The sequence below is a fragment of the Zingiber officinale genome, chromosome 8A (genome assembly GCF_018446385.1).
Source record: "Zingiber officinale cultivar Zhangliang chromosome 8A, Zo_v1.1, whole genome shotgun sequence".
NCBI classification, from domain to species: Eukaryota; Viridiplantae; Streptophyta; class Magnoliopsida; order Zingiberales; family Zingiberaceae; genus Zingiber; species Zingiber officinale.
This window is the reverse complement of record NC_056000.1, coordinates 3,188,393-3,215,118: the sequence shown is the minus strand read 5'-3', so window position 1 is coordinate 3,215,118 and position 26,726 is coordinate 3,188,393. Positions and strand designations below refer to the sequence as shown.

The 26,726-nt window shown below is 38.4% G+C and overlaps 2 protein-coding genes across 2 annotated transcripts; one reads left to right on the top strand and one right to left on the bottom strand.

The window, feature by feature from the left end:
* Positions 1-995: 995 nt before the first annotated feature.
* Positions 996-4,950, bottom strand: LOC122008568 (ATP-dependent Clp protease proteolytic subunit 2, mitochondrial-like). Its single transcript, XM_042564336.1, has 2 exons — positions 4,245-4,950; positions 996-1,284 (listed from the first exon to the last, which is right to left on the bottom strand). Exon 1 carries the CDS (start codon positions 4,899-4,901, stop codon positions 4,287-4,289), a length of 615 nt encoding a protein of 204 aa, XP_042420270.1. The 5' UTR covers positions 4,902-4,950; the 3' UTR covers positions 996-1,284; positions 4,245-4,286.
* Positions 4,951-9,631: 4,681 nt separating this feature from the next.
* Positions 9,632-25,290, top strand: LOC122009622. The gene is made up of 4 exons (XM_042565849.1): positions 9,632-9,640; positions 11,396-11,560; positions 11,831-12,011; positions 24,713-25,290. Exons 1-4 carry the CDS (start codon positions 9,632-9,634, stop codon positions 24,730-24,732), a joined length of 375 nt encoding a protein of 124 aa, XP_042421783.1. The 3' UTR covers positions 24,733-25,290.
* Positions 25,291-26,726: the final 1,436 nt, after the last annotated feature.

The following is a 26,726-nucleotide window of genomic DNA, read 5'->3' as shown; positions in this document are numbered from 1 at the left end:
TGATCGTTACTCCTTATGTAAATAGTGAAAACGAAAGCTCTTGTCAAAAATTTACAAATTTTAGCGATCGAAAATTTAATTCCGTAACTAATTAACGACGAAAAATTTATTTTCCTCACTAAATATTGTGATAGAATTATGTTTATAATTAGCGACAGAAACTTTATTTCCATTGTTAATTAGCGGTGAAATTAAATATTTCATCGCTATTTGACAATAAAATTAAATTGTCTGTTGGTAAGATGAAATTAAAATAGCCGTCACTATTTAGTGATGGAATAATTACAAAAATTAATTTCATAATTAACTATCGAATTAAATAGTTAACCGTTAATTAGTGACGGAATTTTAATCCCGCTGCCAGAATTAGCAATGGAAATAAAGTTTCCGTTGTTAGAATTAGTGACGGAATCTTTATTTCGATCGCTAATTCTAACGACGGAAATTTTATTTTCCATTGCTAATTATTGTAACGGAAGTTTATTTTCCGCCAAATAATTAACGATGGAACTAAAGTTTCCATCGCTATAATTAGTGACGGAAATTTTATTTCTATCGTTAATTATAGTGACGACCTATAAATGCCATCGTAAAATTATAACGATAGAAATATACATCCGTCGCTAATTAACTATAGAAACAAATTCTATCGTTAAAATTGTCTGCAACTCAATTATTTATATATATATATATATATAATTTATATAATTCTACCTTTTATTTTCTAAAAAGTTTATCAATTTTTTAATTAAAATTATTATATAAATTTACTGATTTACAAGAGCACACCGACCAAAGTATCCAAAAACATCTTTGGTAATAAAATAAAAAGAGACGTTACTTCACCAATTTTATTGAAAATATTATCTCAATTTTACGCTAATAAATATATAATATTAAATTTTTTATAATTTTGTTTCTTTAATAAAAATATTTTCATAAAGGTACGAAATAAATATGAAGCTTATCAAATCAAAATTATCAAATCTGGATCCATAACATAATTGCACACACCAATTCAAAAGCCTACAAAAGTATTGATTAGAAAGAAACAATCGAGTGGAACCAAACGATGAATATGTGAAAGCTAAGACACTACGGAAGATAAATATACAATCTTTCCAACAAGTATGAAGCACCACAATCCGTAGTCGTTCCGAACAAACCATCCCGTGGAACCAAACGACAAATATGTGAAAGTAAGACATTAGAGGAGATAAATATACAATCTTTCCAGCAAGTATGGCACACCACGATCAGCAGTCGTTCAGAACAATCCATCCCCTGGAACCCAACGATGAATATGTGAAAGTAAGACACAACAGGAGATAAATATATAATCTTTTTGAGTCAATTCTACAAGAATAACAAACATTTGATTGAGAAAATATTAAAGTGTGACTCGTAATTTTGGCATTGTTGATTAGGAATTACGTGTTCAAACTGTTTAGTTGTTTGCATGAGATAATTAACTTTGTCAGCGAATTTAGAATGAAAATCATGGAAACAAACTATTCAAATAAAAGAGCAAACATGAACTCCAGATAAACGCTATGCAAATTAACGGACAACAAACTATTATCCTCACTGGACTAAATGAAAAATATAGTATACAACAACTCTACTCAAACTTTGCTGATCACCAATAACATATATTGAGAAGCAATCCTTCTCTTTATGTTCTCCAATCTCCAAACACTTCTCTAATTCCCAAAAAAACTTCAGGTATACCAACTTGAGGTTCTATTGGCTTTGAAATACATCTTAAATGATACTCAAGATTTATTACCACCGTCCTGAATATAGATATGGATTTCCCTTCTTGTTGTAAATGATTTTATGATTTGTAACTTCAACTCGCTACTACTCAATTTCCTCTTTACACCAATCACAAATCAAGCATCCCCTTCACAATAATACTCATTATATTTCAACCCTTGTACACATATGAAATTAAGGTTAAAGGACTATTTTTTCCTTTTTTATTTAAAAGAGGGTGTATACCTTCATATATGCAAAAGTACAACATAATCAAGTCAGTATTATTGAGCTCATAAGTTTGATATAAAATCACAATACAATTACCAGAACCTAAGATCCCTTCAAGTTAGAAGAAAAATAGCGAATGTCAACAGATTGAAGAGTAATTAGGATGGACACGCAATGATTGATATGATGTACACAAACTCAATATTAAATCAAGAGATTATGAGATATAATGGGCAAACAACCTTCTTATAAATGGAGGATAGTAACAAGGGCGCTGAAAAGCTACAATTGTAACTTAGCTATGCGCCACTGTGATGATAAACCTCCATTGACAGTGACAAGTGAAGAGGAGAGGAAAGTCATCATGGGATTCTTTCGATGAAGGTTTGTAAAGCCTCATGGTGAAAGGGCTACTGTTCAAATGGGTGAACAGGTTGAGGACATGCTTACTTAGCTCGCAAGAGAAGAGAAGAGATGAGTCCAGGGAAAATAAGTGTGAGTGGGTTTTGACGCGCAAAACTCTAATTCATCCTTGAACCTGTCAACAGGACCATCCCAGTTTAGCTCAACCTGGTCCCACCTCAATTCAACCATAAGATCTATTGATCCAGGAGGATATGTAGATTTTTATTATTATTTTTGAACATTTTCACCCTTTTGGTATTTAGGTATTTTTTATTTTTAGATATTTTTGGTAATTTTTATTTTTTTTAATATTTTGAGTCCATATAAAATTTTTAGAATTGTGAATCCATTAATAATTTTTTCCTTTCATTTATAATTTCTTTCCTTTCTTTACACGATAAGAATTGTAATATATAAATTAGGATTTTTGCCCTTTATTTAAGACTTAGGGTCAAGAGTCTATATAAACATGTATTTAACCGTTTGAGGATTAATCCTCGATTATTAAATAAACATTTCCTTCTTTTGTAAAAATTTTGGAGGACGCCGATTTTCTCTTCTTGTCTTCTCCTAATTCCTTCTTCTCATCAGCTCGCAGGATAACCGCTATCCTACTCAGCATGATCTATTTAAGCCTAATTTGAACACAAGATGAACTCAAATATATGTATACCAGTTCTAACTTTCAATTGGATTACCTAACCACAAATTGTATCTAAATCAGACTCATTACCTACCAATCAGCCTCTAAACAGGTCAACCTTACTTCAATCCAACATTCACCATAAATATAATTCCTAATAAATCCTAATTAAAGCTCAATATAATAAATGTAATTATATAGCTCCTCCCTAAATGATTACACTACTAAAAGGAAAAAACATTATCTAGACTGCCTCAATTGTATCGCGATGGTTGCACATAAAAATAATCACTTTTGTTAAGATCAGTAAAGGAATATATTTTGATGGATCCATATATAAAATATTATCCACTTAGTGGAAAGATCCATATAATCAACCTTATTTAATGGTATAAAGTCTTAATTGTTGTTTTAAAGAAATTTTATCCACTCGAATCACTCTATGTATACATATATATTTATGCGTGGCAATCAAAAAATCTTTAGAATGTAAGTAGAGAAAGTAGACTCAAGGATAATGAGTGAAGTAATCAATAAAACATAACTGATAACAAACTAGAATAGATTTATTTGCAAGATTGCAAAGATAGAACTAAAACAGTAATATATGCATGTTTGTGATATCAATTAGTGATGTAAGAATAGCAAATAGTAGCTAAAATTCTGCTAAAATCAAATTTAGTCTTATTGGAATAGATGCATCAGGCACACAGTCATCGAAACAATAAAAAAAGATGTGATTTGGTAAAACCAATTTAATTCGTATTATGGAAGGGACAAGAAGCTTGACCTCAGTCAGCAAACGTTACTATACTGTTATGCTTCGTATTTTTCTAGCTAGAACTAAAATGACAATAATCTAAGGGAAGATTAGATCATATAAAATCCAATAGAAAGGGGTATAAAGAATATGTCTATGATTAAAAAAAAAAGTATGAGCAATTCTGAATACTGAAGATATTTTGTTATGGAACTAACACTATAGATTGTGTTTTGTTCAAGCTAACCTTTATAAATTAGCAATACCATATCAGAAAATAATGAAGAATCAATACTCACATAAAAACTTTGAAATTTGTGAATCTAGTATATTTTCAAAAGAATTCAACTTACTAATTATGTAACAATGCAACTAAAATGCCAATTTTGACATGTAATCAGAATAATGTGATTATATGAAGAAAAAAAATGGTTTCATATGCTTGACCTTCATTTTGGTTCCTTGGCCACCCTTCCATCATAATCTTGATCAGCACCGGAGTGCCAAAGGCAGGACAATTACCTCGTCGACCAGCCCAAGTTCCTTGGCCTCATCAGGGGACATGTCCATGTCACGCTCCATGCACTGCTCGATTCGCTGGATAGGCTGTCCCGTGTGGCGGCTGTAGATCATGATGAGGCGGTCATAGACTTTGAGAATCTCCTTGACACGGATGGCCACGACACCGACCTGGCCGGAGATCTCACAAGATGGCTGGTGGATCATGATCTCGGAATGGGGGAAGGCACGGCGCTCGCCAGGAGCGCCAGCCGCAAGGAGTAGCGAGCCAATGGAGCAGGCCTGACCAATGCAGAGGGTGGAGATCCGGGAGCGGATGTCCTGCATGGCGTCATAGATCGCGAGGCCGGCATTGACGGAACCCCCATCGGAGTGAATGTAGAGGTGGATGGGCTTGGAGGGGTCTTCGGAATCAAGGAAATGAAGGCGGTCAATGACGTCAGAGGACGTGTCGTCGGAGATAGGACCGTTGATAAAGACAATACGCTTGTTAGCCCTGTGGATGACGCTGTAAGAGCGGTGAGCACCGGCGAGTCGTGCGGACGGGAGAAGGGACCCAGAGAGGGCCAGGCGGCACCACAACATAGTCAGGTTAGGGTTTATGCGAAGGGGTCGAACAAGTTGCCTTTTTTTTTTGTGTAGAACACTGCTGACGAAATCTAGACTTTTTATTTCATAATTTTTTTACATTTTATTATTAATTACTAAAAGTATATAAAAAAATATTTCTATACTATTATAATAAATTAGTACATCTTTATTCCTTCCATTGGAAGAAAGACCCATAAATTAGACCTTAGACCTATAACTTATGAACCTTATAATAAATTACTATATCCTCATAAAAAATTAAATATCAAATATTAAATTGATAATAACGGATATGGCAGTGAATATTTTCATATAATAATAATTAGAAAAATTACTAATAAATTTAAAAATTATTTCCTAGGTAAAAATTAAAAAGGATATTAATTTTATTTTATTTTATTTTTCTTCAAAATTAATTATTAAAATGTCTATATTATTAATTAAATAATAAGTAAATTACTAATAATTTTTAAAATTATTTTTAGTATAAAAATAAATTAAAAAATAATTTAATTTTTTTAGTTTTCATAAAAATTAATTATTAAAGGTTCAGATACTTAATTAATTAGTAAAATTATCGAGACTCGCTGGTTGGTTCTAAATTTTCATTGAACCATTACAGATCGCACCCAATCTAATATATTTGTGCACCTTGAAGTGGACCGATCAAAATTTAGACAACGGTTCGATCCGACGTTGAATAAGCAGAAAAATTTGAACCATCATGGTTAAAGGAAAAATCACAAGTTTATCTTCTTAAAATATCACACTTTTGGGATTTATCATTGGGATGAAAATTTTATCACTTTAAAAATTAGACATTAGGTTTAGGATCGATTTCCGATGGTATAAAATATCTTAGGTAAAGAATTATTGTATTAGGATAAAAATACCCTCACAATTTATATCTAATAATGAGGGCCGATGATATCGACCATATGAAAAGAGTATCATCACTTTTTTACTCCCATAATATCTGGGCCGAACGATCGGACGGATGCGCGTGCATGAGAGAGAGATTTATGTTTGTAAAATTGTGATCTTCGAACGTATCATCATAGGATCCTATTATTCAGAAGCACAAATTGATCCAGGATCGCCGCATCTATTGGGATCACTTGGTCGGCTAAGAGGGGTTAAATAATCCCTGAAAAAAAACAAATTAAATAAATGAATCTTTCTCGGACAACTAGCTTAAATAATGAACACTTACATTAAATAAAATAAGAAATCAAATAGACAGAGACCCAGAGAGTTTTTACTTGGTTACAACCAGGGAGATTATTAATCCAATGAAATAAAGCGCATTACTTTCTCCTTCGAGCGGAGAAGCCTTTTTACAGCAATGTAAGCTCAGAAAAGAAGAAGCTAAATGAAAACTAGAAAGTGTACAAGTGTTGTTGCAAGAATGCTTGTTGTGCTCAAGGAACTTCTCCCAAAGCTCCTTTGTTGAGTTGTAGGTACCGATTTTATTGACTTCTCGTGGCGGAAGGACACTTAGCAAATGGAACTCTGCTTTGTCGTTTGCCATGTAGTCGATCTGCTCTTTTTTCGTCCACTGGTATTCTTCCTTACTTTTGGATGCTACAAAACTGAACTTCATTATTAAAAGTAACTCAAAGTCGGTTTTAAAGAATACCTATACATTCACTTTTTTCAGCTAGTGAACTCCCCCTCGAATTTCAGTGAGTATATGCTCGGTCCGGTCATCGTCTTTGCTTCGATCAACGATTAGTCCTCCTGAAACATCCTGACTCTGATATCACTTGTTGGGACTGCTTGGCCGGCTAGAAGGAGGGTTGAATAGCCTCTGCGCAAAAACAAAACAAATGAACCTTTCTCGGACAACTAGCTTAAATAATGAACACTTGCATTAAATAAAATAAGAAATCAAACAGACAAAGGCTCATAGAGTTTTTACTTGGTTACTATTGGTGCGATCGACCTATGCTTGATCGGTACGATCATGGTTTTGATGTGTGTATCAAAGAGTTTAAGTTAGGTTTTCATATGTGTTTGATATGTGTGTTTGAGTCTTGCAGGACTTGGTGAAACACACATGAGAAGTTTGGTGCAGCTAAGCTTGGGAAGCTCATCCTAGGGCTCGGATCCTTGAGTCGGTGAAAGATTGTGTGGAAGACATCCGAGGGACCGCTGGACGAGGAGCAACGGAGTGGAGCCGAGGGAAGCGGACTTCGAGGCAACATAAAGGATAGCACAGAGAGGAGCCGCGGGGTCGGGTGCATCTGAGGGACGAAGGGCGAGGAAGAGGACTTCAAGGATGACTCCGGAGAGGATAAGTGTGTGTATGTGCAGTCTTAGCAGTCGACTGCGCAATCGACTGCTAGTTTTAATAGTTAATTGGCTGCGAATAGAAACATTTTGTTCGCTCAGCCAGCAGCTACCAGTCGATTGGTAAATGACCGTTGGCAAACCATTGGTACTGCAAAGTAGTCGTTGGCTACCTCCAACGGTAACACCAGTCGAATGATGGTTTTGCCAGTCGACTGGTGCCGAGATGAGTTGATATGATAATCAACTCTCTCCTCTTATTTATAGGAAGTTTTGGGGCTTGAAGGAGATTACTGATTATTGTTGAATCACTCCTTAGCAATTGCCCAAAACTTCCAAGTCATTATCTTCCTCCCAAACCTAAACTTCATCATTGTAAAGAGGAAGAAAGTCTTGTGAGAGGTTTGCTCCACCGAGAAGGAGTAAGAGCTAGTCGGAGATTGTCGGGGACTAATCCACCGAAGGATTAAGGGTTTGTCCACCTCAAGGACACGCTGTGGAGTAGGAGCAAGTAATCTCCGAACCACGTAAAGGAATTGTGTTAGCGTTTGTATTCTTGCTTATCTTTATTGTTTTAATTTTTGTATTTCCACTTGCGTAAATTAACCTTGTAGAAAAGAATCGAAAGTTAGGGGTGACCTAGCTATCCAACCCCCCTTCAAGTCGACCATCGATCCCTAACAGTTACAACCGGGAAGGTTGTTAATCTAAAGAAGTAAAGCGTACTACTTTCTTTTTCAAGCGGAGAAGTCTCTTTACAGCAATGTAAACTCATAAAAGAAGAAGTTAAATGAAAATTGGAAAGTGTACAAGTGTTGTTGCAAAAATGTTTATTGTGTTTAGCTTCTTGGACCAAGGCTATATTTATAGCCTTGGTCGGAGCGCCTGGAAGGGTTCCAGGCGCCTAGAAGGAGATAAAACTTTATCCCTTTCGCAACAGATCACAGTCAAACGTGATCTGGTTAAAATCACATTCCAGGCGCCCGAACCCTTAAAGTCAACATTGTTGACTTTTTCCGATCCGGACCCTCTACTCTAGTTCTGCTCACCTCAGTCTAGATGTTCCGCTCTGGCTCCGCTCGCTTAGGTGATCTCGGCCATCCGGAATAAAGCTCACCTGAACCCAATTTCCGGCCTTCTCAAGCAACCTTCCCGCTCCAGCTTCTCATCCCTCGGAAATGTCATGCGTCTCCTTCTCGTCGGCCCGCGTACTCTTCCACAGTGTCTCGTCCCTCAGATGCACTGAGCCCGTCAGCTCTCTCCCGTGTCGTCCTTCTCGCTAGCTGCGTCTTTTGCTCTACTTCTTGTGCTCCTAAGCTCCTACACACTTAGACACAAGGTTAAAACACCACATGACCTATCTTAACTTGTTTGATCATATCAAAACAACCTTAGGGTTCCAACAGCATCAGGATCAGTAGGACTAGTAGGATCGAAATAGAATCGGTAGAATTGTAACAAGATCAGAGCATAGCAGAATCGGTGGAAGCTTTGAGAGGTCATAACTTTTGGCTTGGATTGAACCACGAAACATATAATATATCAAATCAAAACTCGTTCAGAGATCTTTAATAAATTTCAAAGTTTATCTTTAATCACCCTATTTCAAACTCCAAAAATATCATTTAAATCCTTTTCGGAGACTCAGGAGATTTTATCTTTTTTTTTTTTAATTTTTTCGTCTAGTTAGGATTTTAAATTATTTAAACACATGTTTAATTATTTGAGTTAGTTTTTTGTTAATAATATTCTGTCATTTTTTTTATCCAAAATGATGAGCTTTTGGATGTCTATTGTCTAGTAATGTGTGACATCAATCATTTTTTAAAAGATTATTTCTGCATTCATATTTGAATCAAAAGATTCAATACTTTTTGTTATGTAGGTTAGGTGTTTTGTTGGCTCATCTAATAAACCAAGGAAATATTTTTGAAGCTGAATATGTTATTATTATTGTGTTAATATAAATTTTATATTCTTTTATTTTATGATATGAAAATATAAATATTATTACTGGACGAGAGTAATACAGATATTAATTTACAAATGTCATCGTAACATCATTATAAGAAATGATGTCCTGCCTTAATGTTCAATAGTCTTACAGTAGCTGATAGTTATGAATGACTAGAAGGAATGTCTTTCCATACTTTTCTTTCATTAGCTTTTAACATGTCATATAGATGTTGTACTTTAGGTGTTGGTATTTCATAACATTTCCATGATCAAATACATTTATTGTATCGTAAACCATTGATTGCATTATATTAGAGATAGATGGCGAAACAACAAAATGTCTAATTGGCTCAAACATATAATGTTCTCCATAACAACACCAGTTGTAATAATTTAGAATAAATCATTTTTACATATATGTACTTTCATAGTGTCCTCACCACGAATAATTATATTCTGATATTTGTAATGATTACATGGACAATGTAACTTGTCTACATCCATATATTATGGATAATACTTAGCAAAGTTCACAAACTTTTTAACTCCAATAAAAAAAAATTCATCAATAATAAATTTATTTTCTAACCTATTATATATTCAGGCTTTATGTATATACATTATAACATAAAAAAGAAATAAATTTAAAATATCATTAAACATGTAAAACTAAACATAAATCATTAAAACATATAATACTTTCAATAGCACTCCAACTTAAACTAAACATATAATTGAACCTAAAAAAGAAACAGAACCTTACTGATCAGAAGGTAGCAAATGGGTTGGAGATAAACGCTCAGAAAATGAAGTCTACCATAAAATAATAAAAAAATAATTAAAAATTAACATCAGTAATATTACATAATAGCTTAAATACAACTAAAAAGATATTATAAAGTATAGATGCCAAATCTATGTATTGAACAGTGTGTGTCATATATTAATGAAATGTATAAGCATCTAATTTCCAGGGCAATAATGAACTTTCACTATCAGTAAAGAGAGAAATTGACGAGGAAAAACACCATGGAAGTACAATTATTTCAAAACATAAGTTCTCATCATAATAAACTCTTTCCATGTCGGATCATCGGCTACCATATTTGACATATCACATAACACTCTTATAAACACTTCTAAAAAGAGAACTCTCGTATTATCCACAAGACCTTCCAAAACACATCAACTCTGATGTGCAATTTAACAAATCCATGTCAATTCCTTGCTTTATTCGATGCGATTACGATTCACACAATTAATGGAAGCAGAAAAAAAAATCAACTCAAAAAGCAACCCTAAATTTCTACTGAGATCATGAAAAGAACTAGTTTTGTCAAAATCCAAAAATACAAATGAAGATAACCACAACATCTACTACCAAAGGAGGCTCGAACAACTCCCAAAGGAAGGTGATCCCATGGCTGAGCTCGCGGCAGCCACGTGGCCAACCCCATGGCTGGGCGGCATCGGCGGTCGCCCCTCCCCCCCTTATCGCCTATGGAACTCCTAATATTATAGTATTCTATCAGTGAAAATAGAGGATACGATCTCTTATTCTATATAATAATCGTCCCTTCATGTTTGAATTTCTGGATCTGCCACTGGTCCTCCCCTATGTATTAGTTATTGTTCGGACTAATAATTCTCGTGATTTATCTTCTCCGTGTTGATCTAGAGACGGATTGACGGAGACGTTAAAAGTGAGCGAATTACCCTTTTGCCACCATTTAGCGATGAAGATATCTGAGATATTTTTCTACAGGAAGATTCTAATTCTTACCTCTAGAATTAGACAATTATTCGACATGCCGGACTTTATAACTAGACAATTATTCATGGATAACTACGCTGACTGCATAATTAATTAATGATAAAGATATCTAAAATATATTTTCTAGAGTACACTCTTATCTCATCAATTTGTATAATAAGACAAGAAATTGAAAAATTAATGTTAAGTGAATGTGCCTTGGATAGATAATAATTTAAATGGTAATTAGTATCATGATTCACTTTTAAAATTAAGATAAAAAATAATACAAGGATGATATAACATTTTTTTTATCTCAATTAAAATGTGGACTTTTTAAAAATGAATTTGAAAATAAAAAAACAATCTGTTTTTTTAATACATTACAGTTAAATTTGGAATTATTAAAAATTGAATGCTAAATCAAAATTTCGCGTGATTGGCGGATGAAAAGCACAGCATTGATTCATTCGTGGGCCTAATTAAGCCACCCCTTGCGGCCCAATTAATTGATCCAAACGAAACCCGCCGTCGCTTTTCTTTCCCCTTTTCCACGGCTCTTCATCGCTTTGAGATCAACCCTTCCCCAATATCTGGCCCTCTCTTTCCGTCCGTCTCCTCGACGCTCCAGCGATCTCTCTCTTGCAGGCAGGTGAGTGTCTGTTGGTTCACATCCTTCTTTCCCTCTCACAGTTTTGGTTCTTAAGATATCGCGTCGCTTTGCATGTTTTTTTTTCGATTCTCATGTGCCCGTGTACTACCTTTTGACCATGGCGTAATTGCCAGTTTGTTGATTTTTTTGCTTGTGTCTTTTGTTGGTATGTGCAATGGCTAAAAATCGAGCTTTACTAGTGTTTCCGCTTTTCGTAGATTGGCTGATTTGCTGATGCGACAGCTGGTTTCTCTTCTCCTCGTGTTGTAGCTAACCCCTCGTCGTCCAGGGTTTCTCGCGCCGCTCGTGGATCATTTATCTACCCGCGATGTCACCTCTGTTATGCTCTTCCGGAAGAGTTTGGTCTCTGATTCGTTCGCCGACTTTCCTGCGCTTCCAGCCAATGCTAGTTTCTGTCAATTTCTTTGCGTCAAAGTCTCGAATAGATCAGGTTTGTAACGTCTTTTATTATATCTTTCTTTACAGTTGATGATAATTTATTTGGTGATCGGACAGTTTGATCAAAGTGCTGTTTTCTCACAAATCGTGTTTGAAATGAAGAATATGCATATAGTATGAAGTGTAAATATATTTTATGTTTTGTTTATCTAATTGACAAATAATCTTGTCCGTTTTATAAACTACTATGCTATAAATAATTATCAATTTTTTATTTGTTTGATTCTTAATGATTATATTTAATCAATTGAAAAATATTTTTATTTTTTAGAGTGTTTTGGTTATTAAATACAGAAATACTTTGGAGTGTTAATATTTTTTTGATACTTTTTATTGTCAACATTTTTCAAAGGAGTGTTATTAGGTTCCATTTTTTAAGTTAATCAGTTTGTTCGGTTGAATCAACTGTATAACATACATTTTTAAAGTCATTTTTTAAGTCAATCAGTTTTTTAAGTCAAATAGTTTGTTCACTTAAAAAATGACTTGAATCAAAGTCATTTTTTAATTCAGTCTTTTATTATATCTTTCTTTACAGTAATGATAATTTATTTGGTGTTCGGACAGTTTGATCAAAGTATTGCTTTCTCACAAATCGTGTTTGAAATGAAGAATATGCATATAATATGAAGTGTAAATATATTTTATGTTTTGTTTATCTAATTGACAAATAATCTTGTCCGTTTTAAAAACTACTATGCTATAAATAATTATCATTTTTTTATTTGTTTGATTCTTAATGATTATATTTAATTAATTGAAAAATATTTTTATTTATTAGAGTGTTTTGGTTATTAAATACAGAAATACTAATATTTTTTTTGATACTTTTTATTGTCAACATTTTTCAAAGGAGTGTTATTAGGTTTCATTTTTTAAGTTAATCAGTTTGTTCGGTTGAATCAACTGTATAACATACATTTTTAAAGTCATTTTTTAAGTCAATCAGTTTGTTCACTTAAAAAATGACTTGAATCAAAGTCATTTTTTAATTCAGTCAGTTTATATACTTAATACTTAATAGCACGTTCCATTCAAAGGTATTCTAAATTACTATTCTCAATCTGTATTAACATACATGAATTTTGTCCTCTTAATTATTTTTTGTATGTTTTTTATTTCATTTAACATTTTATTGCATCCCTACATGACATCATCAATATCATCATCATCAAATACTACAACCACTAAAATTGATATGCATCTTCCATTCTTTCTCTTGAACGTCACTTGTTTATTATCTATTACCATTGCTACTAACTAGGCTACAATTGCTTATTTCAATCATCCTAGTTTAATGTATCACTATTATTGACAGTATTATCAAAATTTGCTTTGCCAACAACCTATTAGATAAATCTGATACTACATTTGTTTTTTCATTCTGTTCTCTTTTTACCTATTTTTTTATTACTCTTCGTAATTTTATCCTTCTTTCTAATTAAATGTTCTAAGTTGTTTTATATTCTAACTAGTAAAGATGGATGTACTAATCTAGTTTTATTGATTAGTATGCCAACTCCTATATATATATATATATATGATCTTAAATTTTGCATCACTTGTTGTCTCACCTCAAATTAGAGAGTACCGTATGTTGGAGAATATGTTTGGATGTTGTATTGAATATATCTACATGCAAAGTGTTTCTATTCTGAGTTATAATTACTTTCTGATATAATTTTCATAGGTGCTATTTATTTTTTCATCCTAATTATTGAATTCTACAAAGGATAAGTTCTTTACCAAATAATCCCTTCATGTTATACACTTAGAAATTAAATTTCTTTTAGTGAATTCGGTCAATTTAGTTGAATGTATGTAGCCATTTATCCCTAGTTCAATGTTGACGTTAGAATTTAATTTTGGAGAGGAGATGTAATTAAAAATGCAAGTGTGATTTGGAGTTTGAACCTCAAATCCAAGCTTGTATTTGAGCTTCGAAATTTTAGATGTCTAACTTTGACGTGATAGTGACTTGCATTATTTGTTGATTTTCTTCTATTATTTTAGAAAATAGAATAAAATTTTATCAAGTAATAAATAATTTATTAAAAAATGTCCTGCATATGTCTCAACTATTTGATTAGAAAATGGATCTTTTATCCCTTTATTATAGGTGATATGAGAGGTTTTTTTTTTTTTTTTAAATCTTTTTTGTCTAGTTTGACTTAAACTAGATTTAACTCTTTAACTTTGTCTTTGTCCTATTTCATTATTTAGACTGAATGATTTTACCTTTACAATGATCACAATTATAATTCGTCAGGCATTTTTTTTTATTAGAATTTGATAAATATTTTTTAAATATTAAAATAGTGAATCAATGTCTCATAAAAAGATATAATTAGTCTAAGCTTAATCCTATTTCTATTACATAACTGACAGTTTTAAAATATTTATTTATTTTATTAGTTGTTAGAATATTAATTATTGAATATGTATCAATTAATGAGAGTATTTACATAACTGATTTATTTTGGTTGCCTATTGAAAAGTTTTGTCGTGTTTTCCGATTTATTGTGTAGTGAGGTTAGAAAACTTTTATATATATATATATATATATATATATATATATATATATATTGATCCTGTCCGAATCAGGAGTCAACGGACGCTGGGGTTGTGGCGCTCCCTGCTGGATCCTCGAGTGCTCCGGCGAACCTGCAACAAAACTGAGCCGGGAGGGGTGTCCCGGTGACGGCCCTCCGACGCTCAAGTCAGGCGAGGAATAACAAAGAGGCGGCTTCAGAGATCTAGACCAGCGTCCCTCCGGTGAAGAAATGGAGACCTTATATAGACCTCTCGAAGGAGCCTGGGCGCGCCAATCAAAGCAATCACCTGCTTTCGACCATGTCCAGGTATGGGTCTGTCAGAAGGGTATCCATAAGGCCATACCGCTACTGTATCAACCTCTCCATGATGTGACGGCAAGACCCTCTATCGTGAAATCTTGTGTACGGTATAATCATCAGACATGCCTTTGCTGACATCCCATATCCCGAGCCGAACGAATAGGCCGCTCGGCTAACCTTTGTATCCTCGCCCTTATCCTGGCCGAACGGACCACCCGCTCGGCCCTTCGGTTCCAGCCGGGCAGACACCCGCTCGGCCATTCAGTCCTCCCGCCTTGGCGTCGGAAACCCAGCCATATCCTGGCCGAACGGACCACCCGCTCGGCCCTTCGGTTCCAGCCGGGCAGACACCCGCTCGGCCAGTCAGGCCGCCCGCCTTGGCGTCGGAAACCCAAGCCTATGGCTGGGTTATCTCTGGCTCCGCTCGGACCTGCTCAACTGTTTGACGCGGCCATTACCCGCTTAGTCAGCCCTCTATCCGTCCTCAGGCTGGGACCCTTCAGGAAGTGGGTCCCCCATTCTTACCGCCGGATCACTTGCCTCCCCTTTAAGTCTAGTCGAAGGAGGCAGTGAGTCCGACTGACTGGACTATGTGTCCGAGCGGGCGGTCGTCGCCTTACCGTCGCTTATAATATCCCTTGAGCCGTTCGGCCCTTATGCCAAATTCAGTCGCTTGGCTATTCATTTTGGATGTCTTGGCACTCAACGTGGATGTTTGCTTGTCTAAATCTTCTCGAAAATCACGCAAATCCTTTTCATTAAGTCGAAGCATGCGCGGTATGGGCGCATTAATTGCGCCTGGTGACAGAGCGCCACGTGGCTCTTCTCGCGTGGCGGTGATGATCCGTACGATGGGACGCCGATTGTTTTGAACTGGACGGTTATATGATGACCTCGTCTCTCGTGACCTGCATCCGACGAACGAGGCCGACTAGCCTCGTTCGCATAAAGCCTTCGTCTTCGCCCTTACGCTGCATTCTCTGTTTCATTGCGCGTCTTCCGTCGAAGGTGCCCGTGGCTGCATCGTTCCGGCTGTCCTAGTTCTTACCTCTTGGTGGTTTTCGGCTTTCTGGTGATCCTCTCCGTTCATCTTCCCTCAGTAAGCTTCTCCCTTCCTTTCGTTCGGCCTTTCCTTTCGCGGGGAACTCCTTTCGTCCCCTTGCTTGCGAACTTTTATCTGTCCTCCGTTTCCGAGTTTCTTTCGGCTTCCTTCTTTCTTTTTCTTGGTACTTTAGTCATGGCGAGCACTTCCGTACCCGCTGTTGATGTTCATGGTCCTTGGTATATGACCATGGAGAGTAAATTTGACGAGGAGGGCGCTCGGCGTCTTGTTCGGACGTACGGGATCCCGGACGACCATGAAATAGTTGTAGTCGGCCCGACCGATCGGCCCCATAACCCGCCGATCGGTACCATTTGTTTTTTTCTAGACCAATTACAGGGCGGCCTTAGATTTCCTACCCATCCATTTATTTTGGAAGTTTGTAATTATTTTCGCATCCCGCTCGGCCAACTTGTGTCGAATTCCTTTAGGCTGCTGAGCGGGGTGGTCGTCCTCTTTAAGCTGCACAGTATCCCACTCGACCCCAAAATATTTCATTACTTCTTCTACCCCAAACAATCCGAGTTGGGTACTTTTATTTTCCAAAGTAGAATAGGCTTCAAATTTTTTGAGAATATGCCGACCTCCAACAAGCACTGGAAGGAGTTCTTCTTCTATATACGGCTTCCCGAGCGGCCAGCATTCAGAACCAAATGGCAGACCGTTGTGCCGACCCAGCCGGAGCTCGGCAAATTCAGAAGCAATCCAGCCTACCTTCATGCGGCAAACTGGTTGTCCGGTCAGCGGTACAAAATCGACCAGTTGCTTCTCAAGGGGGTGTTGTACATTTTTGGATTATCTCCCGTTCGGGCCAATCTTCCCTACCGCATGGGTAAGGACTCTTTACTCACTTCGCCTTTTTTGTCTAACTGATTTTAATTTTTTCTACTGCAGCTGAAGTCATGTGGCGCTCCAAGGCTACTGATCATCTGAAATTGAAAGCCCTCGCCGAGCGGGGTCTAATCCCCAGCCGCCCGGTAGCTACAGGAGAGGGGGGGACGCAGTCCGCCCCTGAAACAGAAGTTACCCCAGCCGCTTCAACGGAGGTTGAGGCGGATCCTGTTTCCTCTGCTCCAGCAGAGCTGGGAGTCCCCCAGGCCGGGGATTCACCACTGGAAGTTCGGCGGAAACGTCGAAGGGACTCCAGCCTTCCACCGACCCCAGAGGGTGAACCACAGGCGCTGATCGAGATCGCTTTGCCAGATCGCACGCCGTCGCAGATCAGGACCCCCGTGGCTTTGCCCACCGCACAGCCCTCTGGTTTTCCTCCACGGACTCGTCGTCGCTTACGACGGTTGGGCGAGACTTCAACCATAGGGGAGTCCTCGGGCCAGGCGACTGCGGCTGAGGAAGGGCCGGTCGGCTACCCGACCATCAAGACGACCCTTCGATTTCCTTCGGAGGAATATTTATTGTCTGCTGACCGGCCATCAAGCCCCGTTCATGAAATAACCCTGACGGGTCCGCTAGCCAAACTTTTCGAGGACGCCCAGATTCGGGTGGCCCTCATGACGCCCAAGCAGCTCGGCGATAACCATATGCAGCAAGCCACTCAGGTAGGTTCGTTTTTCTTCCTGTGCCATACTACTGTTCAGTTCCTGATTTTGTTATTTCACTTACAGCATTGGGCGGAACAAATTGCCACTAGCCATCGACTGGCCGAGCTGGAGGATCTCATGGAAAAACTCCAAGTCTCGGGGGGTCCATCGGCCGAGCGGGAGAAGCAAGCCCGTGAGGCCGAACAGAAGAAGGCCGTCGACCTGGCTACAGAGGTGGCTCGACTTGAAGGCCTGGTGAAGAAACGCGACGCAGAAGTGAAGCGCGCCAGTAGCCGAAAGAGGCGGGCGATCGCTGATTTGGACAAGATGAAAGTTGAAGTCCGAGCCCTAGATCAGCAATCTAAGGACCTGGAAGCCCAATTAACTGCCGAACGGGATGAGCGCTCAGCTGAACGCACTAAAGTGGAGGTGGACCAGAAAGTTCTCCAAGATTCACTAATTGTCTCCCGAGCGGCGCCCAGAAGGTATAAGGAGGGAGAGCCGAGTCGCCTAGCAGCAGCGCGCCAAGAATACCTCCTCTCGGAGCGGTTCGGCGCAAAATTTGGTGGCAACGTCTCCTCAACTTTCGCCGAGGCGGTCAAGGTCACCACGGCGTACTGGAAGAAGGAAGGGCACCTTCCTGCTGACCTGAGCATTCCCTCTTCAGATTTGGCGGCTATGATTGACGATATCCCGGACGCCTTTTTTAATTTTGAGGATTCGGAGTGAGGCGAGTTCTTCCAAGTACTTTCTGTATTTCATCCGCTTTGCGGATGTAAAATTTTTGTACGCGCCGTTCGGCATAGTTGTGTTCCTTTGTTTGTATTTTTGTTTGCCCTTCATTGCCTTTTTTTTATCTGTTTGGTGCTTATCCGTAGAGTAAGTTAAGCTCCACGTGTTCCCCACTAGGCGACCGATCAGGTTAATCAGTTGACTTGTTTTCCTCGAAATCGTTTAGCGCTTGGCTATGCTGTTTGCATTCAGTGAATGCGAAGTATTGGCAAACTGATGGCCGATCGGACTTAATCAATTTAGTACTTGCGAACGCTCGTTATTTGGCATCCTTAGTTTCGTCCAGTAAGCTCACAGTCGCGGGTTCGACTCTCGATCTTTAATGACGGAACTCGTCGGCGCGGATATTTATAGCCGGTCGGCGCGGCTCTCGATCTTTAACGAAGGAGCTCGTCGGCGCGGATATTTATAGCCGGTCGGCGCGGCTCTCGATCTTTAACGACGGAGCTCGTCGGTCTTCTGCTCGGGGATTTATAGACGTCGGCTCGTCTCCCGGTTTCCCGGTCGGAGGGTTTATAGACGCCGGACCGTCTCTCGATTTTTAACGACGAAGCTCGTCGGCGCGGATATTTATAGCCGGTCGGCGCGGCTCTCGATCTTTAATGACGGAGCTCGTCGGCGCGGATATTTATAGCCGGTCGGCGCGGCTTTCGATCTTTAACGACGAGCTCGTCGATCGCCGGAGGATTTATAGACGCCAGGTCGTCTCCCGGTTTCCCGGCCGGAGGGTTTATAGACGCCGGACCGTCTCTCGATTTTTAACGACAGAGCTCGTCGGTGCGGATATTTATAGCCGGTCAGCGCGGCTCTCGATCTTTAACGACGGAGCTCGTCGGCGCGGATATTTATAGCCGGTCGGCGCGGCTCTCGATCTTTAACGACGGAGCTCGTCGGTCTTTTGCTCGGGTATTTAATGACGCCGGCTCGTCTCCCGGTTTCCCGGCCGGAGGGTTTATAGACGCCGGACCGTCTCTCGATTTTTAACGACGGAGCTCGTCGGTCTTCTGCTCAGGGATTTATAGACGCCGGCTCGTCTCTCGATCTTTAACGACGGAGCTCGTCGGCGCGGATATTTATAGCCGGTCGGCGCGGCTCTCGATATTTAACGACGGAGCTCGTCGGGCTTTTAAGCCTAATTTGGACAACGTTTACCTGGCCGAACGGCACAGGGTCTTCGGAATTGAGCCTTTGGCTCGTACAATATACCTCCGGCTGAGCAGCTCGGGGCCTTCGTCCTCGAGCTCCCAGCTCGGGTATAAACCTCCCGGCCGATCGGCTCGGTGGCCTTCGCTCTCGAGCTCCCTGCTCGGATATAAACCTCCCGGCCGATCGGCTCGGGGGCCTTCGCTCTCGAGCTCCCAGCTCGGATATAAACCTCCCGGCCGATCGGCTCGGGGGCCTTCGCTATTCGAGCGCTTGGCTCGGCTAATTTATATGCCCCTGCCAAATCGGCAAGGGGTCTTCACGCAGTAAGCCGTTCGGCGGAGAATGCTCAATGTGTTTTCATCTTTTTGCTTCCTGCATTACAAGTATATCGGCGACCGAAATGTATATAAATTTACATTTAGCGCACCTTTCACCCAGCTCGGATAACGTACTCCCGGCCGAACGGCTCGGGGTCTGCTTCGTCGAGCGCTTGGCTCGGATATTATACCTCCGGTCGAACGGCTTGGGGCCTACTTTATTGAGTCGGTGGCTTGGATCTTCATCCGCTCGACGGCCCGTCTACCCATCTTTCTCCTATGTAGTCAATTCATCGCTTGACATCAAACTCCCGCTCTTGAGGTTCCAGAAGAGGGGCTTGCTATAAGTTGAATTCGGGAGACGAAGCATCTGCTTTTGAGGGAAATGGCTGGGGCAGTCGATGCTTCTGCTCGGCCGCTACCTCTTGGACGGCATGGGTTCCCTTCCGTCGGGCAGCCTCCGCCTCTTCCACATTTATATACTCATTCGCCCGGTGTAGCATGTGGTCGTAGTCTCTGGGCGGTTTGCGAATGAGCGCGCGGAAGAAGTCCCCTTCCACGAGGCCTTGCGTGAAGGCGTTTACCATTGTCTCCGAGGTGGCTGTGGGGATGTCCACCGCTACCTGATTAAATCGCTGTATATACGCCCGGAGAGATTCTCTTGGTTCCTGTTTGATGGTGAACAGGCTAACGTTTGTCCTTTGATAACGTCGGCTGCTCGCAAAGTGATGAAGAAATGCCGTTCGGAACTCCTGGAAACTAGTGATAGAGCCGTCCGGCAACCTCCGAAACCACCTATGTGCAGATTCCGATAGAGTGGTGAGAAATACCCGGCACTTTACGCCATCGGAGTACTGATGCAAGGTGGCGATGCTGTCGAACTTCCCCAAATGATCGTCGGGGTCGGTCGTCCCATTGTAAGCTCCGATCGGCGGTGGTGTATAGTATTTTGGTAACGGATCCCGATGTATGGCTTCAGAGAACTGTCGGTGAACCTGCTCGGGCGGTGCGTTCGCTCGGGGGGCTTTGCCCTTCCTATGATCCCGAACGGGAGGCTATCAGATGAAGATCCTTGTTCCCCATGAGCGGGCGCGATTTCTGGGGGAGTACGGAAGAGTGCCTGAGGGAACCCTCCTGTTGAAACATATTCCGGGCGGTCTGCTTGCGCCGCCCGGCCTGCTGAAGCCGAGGTTTGCTGTTGCGCTCGCTCAGCCTGTGCTTTCTCCTTTTGCTGCGCCACTATCTTGGCTGCCCTCGCCTCGACTATAGCGTCCAACTCTTCTTGTGAGAGTGCCACAGTATGTATTCTTTCAGCCTCGTCCATTGCCTCTGCTCGGATGCAGGTGTGTTCCCACAGACGGCGTCAAATTGATCCTGTCCGAACCAGGAGTCAACGGACGCTGGGCTAGATCTATGAAGCCACCTCTTTGTTATTCCTCGCCTGACTTGAGCGTCGGAGGGCCGTCGCCGGGACACCCCTCCCGGCTCGGTTTTGTTGCAGGTTCGCCGGAGCACTCGAGGATCCAGCAGGGAGCGCCACATCCCCAGCGTCCGTTGACTCCTGATTCAGACAGGATCATATATATATATATATATATATATATATATATATATATATATATATATATATATATATATATATATCCTCCAGATCGCGATTTATTTTTTATTTTTGATTTTAAAAATCTAAGAAGGAAGGAAAATCTTATTCAACTTAAATCTATTATAGCACCATTCTTAAATTTTAAACTTTAAATACATATAAAACACCCTATAAAAATTTAAAATTTCTAATTTTGTAAAAAAACCTGAATCCGAGGAAATATTTTATTGACTCAAATCTATTATAATTTAACTCCTAAATTTTAAAATTTTAAATCCTAAATATATATAATATATCTTAAAATAAAATAAAAAATAATAAAAATAAATTATTAAATTAGTCCAGCACTTAGATTCATTCCAGACGCTAGGACCATATCACCGACGGCAATTCCAAGCTCCCCAAATGCACTCCGGACAAGTCTGCATGTAAAGGTCCGTAGCATATTGAATGTGGAACAAATGTTAGGCGTTTGTGCGCGCCTAGCGATCCAGGCGCCTAGATTTCATCTAGGCCTCTTGATTCAATTTTTTTTAATGAACATTTCTTTTAAAAAAATAATATTATATTTCGTGATCTAAATTTTTTTATATTTTGAATACTATAATTCAAAAGGGAAATATGAACCCTAGAGAAAAAATTTTATTGGCTTAAATTCATTATAACCCCATCCTTAAATTTTAAAATCTTAAATGTTAAATACATATAATATACTTCGTAAGTATCTAAAATTTTTTATCTTAAACATTATAACCCAAGAGAGAAGTTTGAATCTTAGAGGGAAAATTTTATTGGTTTAAATCCATTATAACTCAATCTCTAAATTCTAAAATCTTAAATCCTAAATACATATAATATATCCGAAAAAAATAATCTTCTCATTGAATGCGGCCCCTGGATTGAATCTAGGCATCTGGATTCAATCTAGGTGCCCTAGATTCTCACAACTATATATATATATATATATATATATATATATATATATATATATATATATATATATATATATATATATATATATATATATATATATATATACACACACTGTGCAAACTCGTTCAATGCATACTTCTAGGCGACCCTCGCATGTTCGAACGTTCGGATGCATCTTTAGACGTCCCGATTCATTTTTGAGAATAAGGTTGTCCGGGGGTGTACCCGGCCTGTGAGGGTTGCCCAAGAATATACATCGAATAGGTGTGCAAGGTATATATATCTTACCTCTTAATAATTAATTTTAGTGAACTTTAAAATTAAATTATGTTAATATTTTTTTTACTTTTCACATTGAAAATCATTTTAAAGTTTATTAGTTATTTTCTTTGGTTATTTTTTATATAAAAATATATATTGTCATGATTCTATTTAATTCCATATCTTAGAATTAGCAACATTACGAACGTTGAAACTTGTATAAATACCTTGAGTCGACGACGTTAGAAAGCATACATTTTTTGACTTTTTGTCTAAGATCAAGTATAATATCACTTTGTATCAATTTAATATCTGATATAAAAAATTAAATTAATTTCCATCGCAATTGCGAGCGGATCGTTGCTGGAATCCGACTGCAATTGACTATGATTCCTCTTTGAGTTCACATTCCCACCCAGATTAAAGTTTGTATTGGGGCAGGCGGCTGAAGGCCGCTGGTAGTGGGCGAGCGGTCGGGTTGTCGACGTATAGCGGGGGTGGCCTTTAAGTGGCTTTTGGGTGTCTGTCCTGACACAAACTATAACCTGGGTGGGAATGCGAATCCAAAAATGTATCGTAGTCAATTTTGGCAGGATTTCAATTATGATTTGGCCACAATTGAGAAGGGGAATAAGAGGGGACCATGGAAATGCGCACAAGAGGATCTGCTCTCTCGTTATAGCAGCTTGCTGACTAGTAATTAATAAGGATGAAGATATCTTAGATAATTTTCTAGTGAGGAAGATTCTAATTCTTGAGTTTAGATCCTAATTCTTGACTCCTTTCATAGTTTGCACATCGGATCATTGTCAAAATTGGATGTGATCTCTACTGGATTCACTCATCTTCCTACCTAGGTTGTAGTTTGGGTCGAGGTAGGCGAATTGTATGACGCCGAGCAAGAGGCAGCCCGTCTACTACGGGAGGTCTCCGGCTACCTGCCTCAATCTAAACTACAATCTAGGTGAGAAAATGAACTCAGATGAGATTGTAGTCAATTTTGACAAGATTAAAGTTATGATCCGATGTGTCAATTAAAGAAGGGACTATAAAAAATTCAAGGATTACATATCAAAGAATCTGAGCAGCTAATTCTTAGCTCGATTCATTCCTCTCCAATTGTTCAACATCTCTTCGACTTTTATTATATCCTAAAATTTACGCATTCTAAATGGTAATTAGTATCACGATTCAATTTTAAAATTAATATAAAAAGAATATGACGATGATATAACATTTTGTTAATCTCAATTAAAATATGGACTTCTTTTAAATAAATTTGAAAATAAAAAGCAATCTTCTTGTTTTTTTTTTAAAAAAAATACATTATAGTTAAATTTGGAATTATTAAAAATTGAAAGGTAAATCTGATGAAGAGTTTCGCGTGATTGGCGGATGAAAAGTAGCGCTAAATTTGGTCTCACGACGTTGATTCATTGGTGGGCCCCATTAACCACCCCATCCGGCCCAAGTAATTGGTCCAAACCAAACCCTAAGTAGTAAGTAGGAACCACCACCGTCGCTTTTCTTTGCCCTTTTCCACGTCTCTTCATCGCTTTGAGATCAACCTTCCCCAACATCTACTAATCCTACCCCTCTCTTTCCCTCCATCTCCTCGACGCTCCAGCGATCTCTCCGTTGGTCTCATTTTCTTTTTTCTTTTCATAGTTTGGTTCTTCTTAAAGATATGGCGTCGCTTTGCATGTTTTTATCGATTCCATCTACGACCTTTTGACTATGGTGTAATTGCCAGTATGTTAGATTTTTTTTTTTTTTTTTTTGCTCGCGTCTTTTGTTTGGTATGTGCGATGGCTAAAAATCGAGCTTTACTAGTCTTTACGCCTTTCGTAAATCGGATGATTTACTGATGCGATATGCGAGAGCTGGTTTCTCTTCTCCTCGTGTTGTAGGTATAGTCGTTATTAAGTTTTGATCACGTCCGGCTCTTTGCCCATTTTCCTGCCCTTCCAGCCGATGTTAGTTTCTGTCAATTTCTTTACATCAAAGTCTCGAATAGATCAGGTGTGTAACATCTTTTTGAGTGTTTTATAGATTTATTATCTCTGTCAAACTCTTTTATCATGTCATTATTAATTTCACTTATAAGATTATTTTCTGATTTTGTGACAAACTTCATTTTCTGCAGCTAGGGATTTCAAAGATTAAAGAACTGAATCGAGAGGAACTGGAGCGAGAGATTGAAGAGTTTAAAGAACTGGAGCGAGAGGTTGAAGAGTTTAAAGAAAAAATTGACTATCCCAAAGCTAAACACTTCCACAATTGTCTAAACCATCCTAAATATGAATACTTTCCACGCCCCTTTCCTAATGTATACTTACCATGCCACTTAACCTACTTTACCGAAGTTGAAGACTTTCCCACAACTAAACCCAAAGTTGAAGTTGGCTTTCACTCTAAACCCAAAGTTGAAGTTGCCTTTCCCCTCCTATCAAATTTGGAAAATGGATGTACTTGTCAACTTGAAAAAGTGGAAGACCAACCAGTTTGATTTGCTGGACAGAAGATCCGAACTGAAGATGAACTGACTATTAGGTTTGATCGAGAAATGTGATTTTGTTTTGTACTGCTTTAATTACTCAGGGCTGCTGTAGATAAGTAATTTGTAATGGTACAGTTTGAGCAGGGTATTGAGAATTGTTTTCTTATTACTTTGATTTGCTTGGAAATTTTAATTTACATGCTGTTCATAATTAGTGTTTAAAATATTTCTTGATTTGATAGAATTATGTACACTTGAAAGCTATCATTTGCTCTTAGTAAAAACGATGGCTAATGGAAATGGGTTGATTGAGTACTTTTCTATTTACTTAGAATTAAGAAACAGTGATCGAATGTGTCATCATCTTATTCCACACGAGGATAAGAAAAATAATGAAATGGGATGGATAGAAGATAACGGTAAATCTGACTATGATATGAAACCAACTGTTTTTGATAAGTCAATTCATGATTTGAAATCTTAATAGGCCAATTGGTTTGGAATAGATAATTCATGATTTATTATGATTCAAAATTATTATATTAAAAATATAAATTAAAAAAATATATTTATTTAAGTTGTCTAAGTAATGATTGTATGTATGGATTGTTAGGATTGTATGTATGAATTGTTAGGATGTGTAAAATATGATTGTATGTATGAATTATAAAATGTGCCGTTTGTATGTACTAAAATATCATCGTCTGTGATTGTTTTATATATATAGATCTTGTATGTAAAATGTCCTATTTAAAAAAAAATTATTGACAAAATATTGTCGGAAACTTTGTTTCCGTCAATAATATTTTTCGATAATCATCGACAAAAATATCGTTTTTGTCGGTAATTACCGATGGAGACGGTATTTTCGTCGGTAATTACCGATGGAGACGGTATTTTCGTCGGTGATTACTGATGGAAATATTGTTTCCGTCGATAAATTTGGCTATTGGGTACCGACGAAAATAATATTTTCGTTGGTAATTACCGATGGATATACTATTTCCGTCGATAAATCTGGTTGAGGGGAGCAGTGTTTCCTGCGGTGTTTACCGATGAAATATTTATTTGATCGAAAATATAGAATTTTGATTTATGTCGAAAAATCTCGTTTCGACGAATGATATCCTAAGAAGCATTTTTCCGTCGGTATGCCATCGGTAAGCGAATATTCCGACGGAAAATTCCGTCGGTAAACTCAATTATTTTTGTAGTGTGACGGTCATGTAATCGGTATAAACTAGATACCTGAGCTAACGAAAAATAAATAAATAAATAATAAATTAAAAAAAGAAAAAGAATGAAGAGTAATTGGAAATAAAGACACAACACAAGCTATGTTGTATCCCAAACTTTTATTTAAGTTGGCTTGAATTATAGAGATTGCTCAGAGTTTAGGGTCAGGTTTGAGGATGAATCAATTCAAATAAAGTTAAAAAAAAATTTAGAGGCTAATTCTAGTGCTATAGTGAGTTTCAATTTGAGGCTGTTAGGTTCTTTGACGTTGTGGTCAAGTTTAGTTTTCCAACTCAGGTAGGCTCGAATTAATGTCAATTTGGTTTTGATTGGCTAAAGGTGAAAATGTTAGCTTAGGGATTTAAAGGTTTAAAGGCGGATTTTACATTATTTAGGGAGGAAATAACACCACTTCTTAGCTTTT

What these genes read in the sequence shown, in the direction of transcription:
- LOC122008568 (XM_042564336.1), bottom strand. Translation starts at nt 4,901, where the DNA reads ATGTTGTGGTGCCGCCTGGCCCTCTCTGGGTCCCTTCTCCCGTCCGCA.
- LOC122009622 (XM_042565849.1), top strand. An exon ending in GATCTCTCTCTTGCAGGCAG is followed by an intron (nt 11,561 to 11,830) that starts GTGAGTGTCTGT and finishes CTCGTGTTGTAG; the next exon opens with CTAACCCCTCGTCGTCCAGG. An exon ending in CAAAGTCTCGAATAGATCAG is followed by an intron (nt 12,012 to 24,712) that starts GTTTGTAACGTC and finishes CATTTTCTGCAG; the next exon opens with CTAGGGATTTCAAAGATTAA.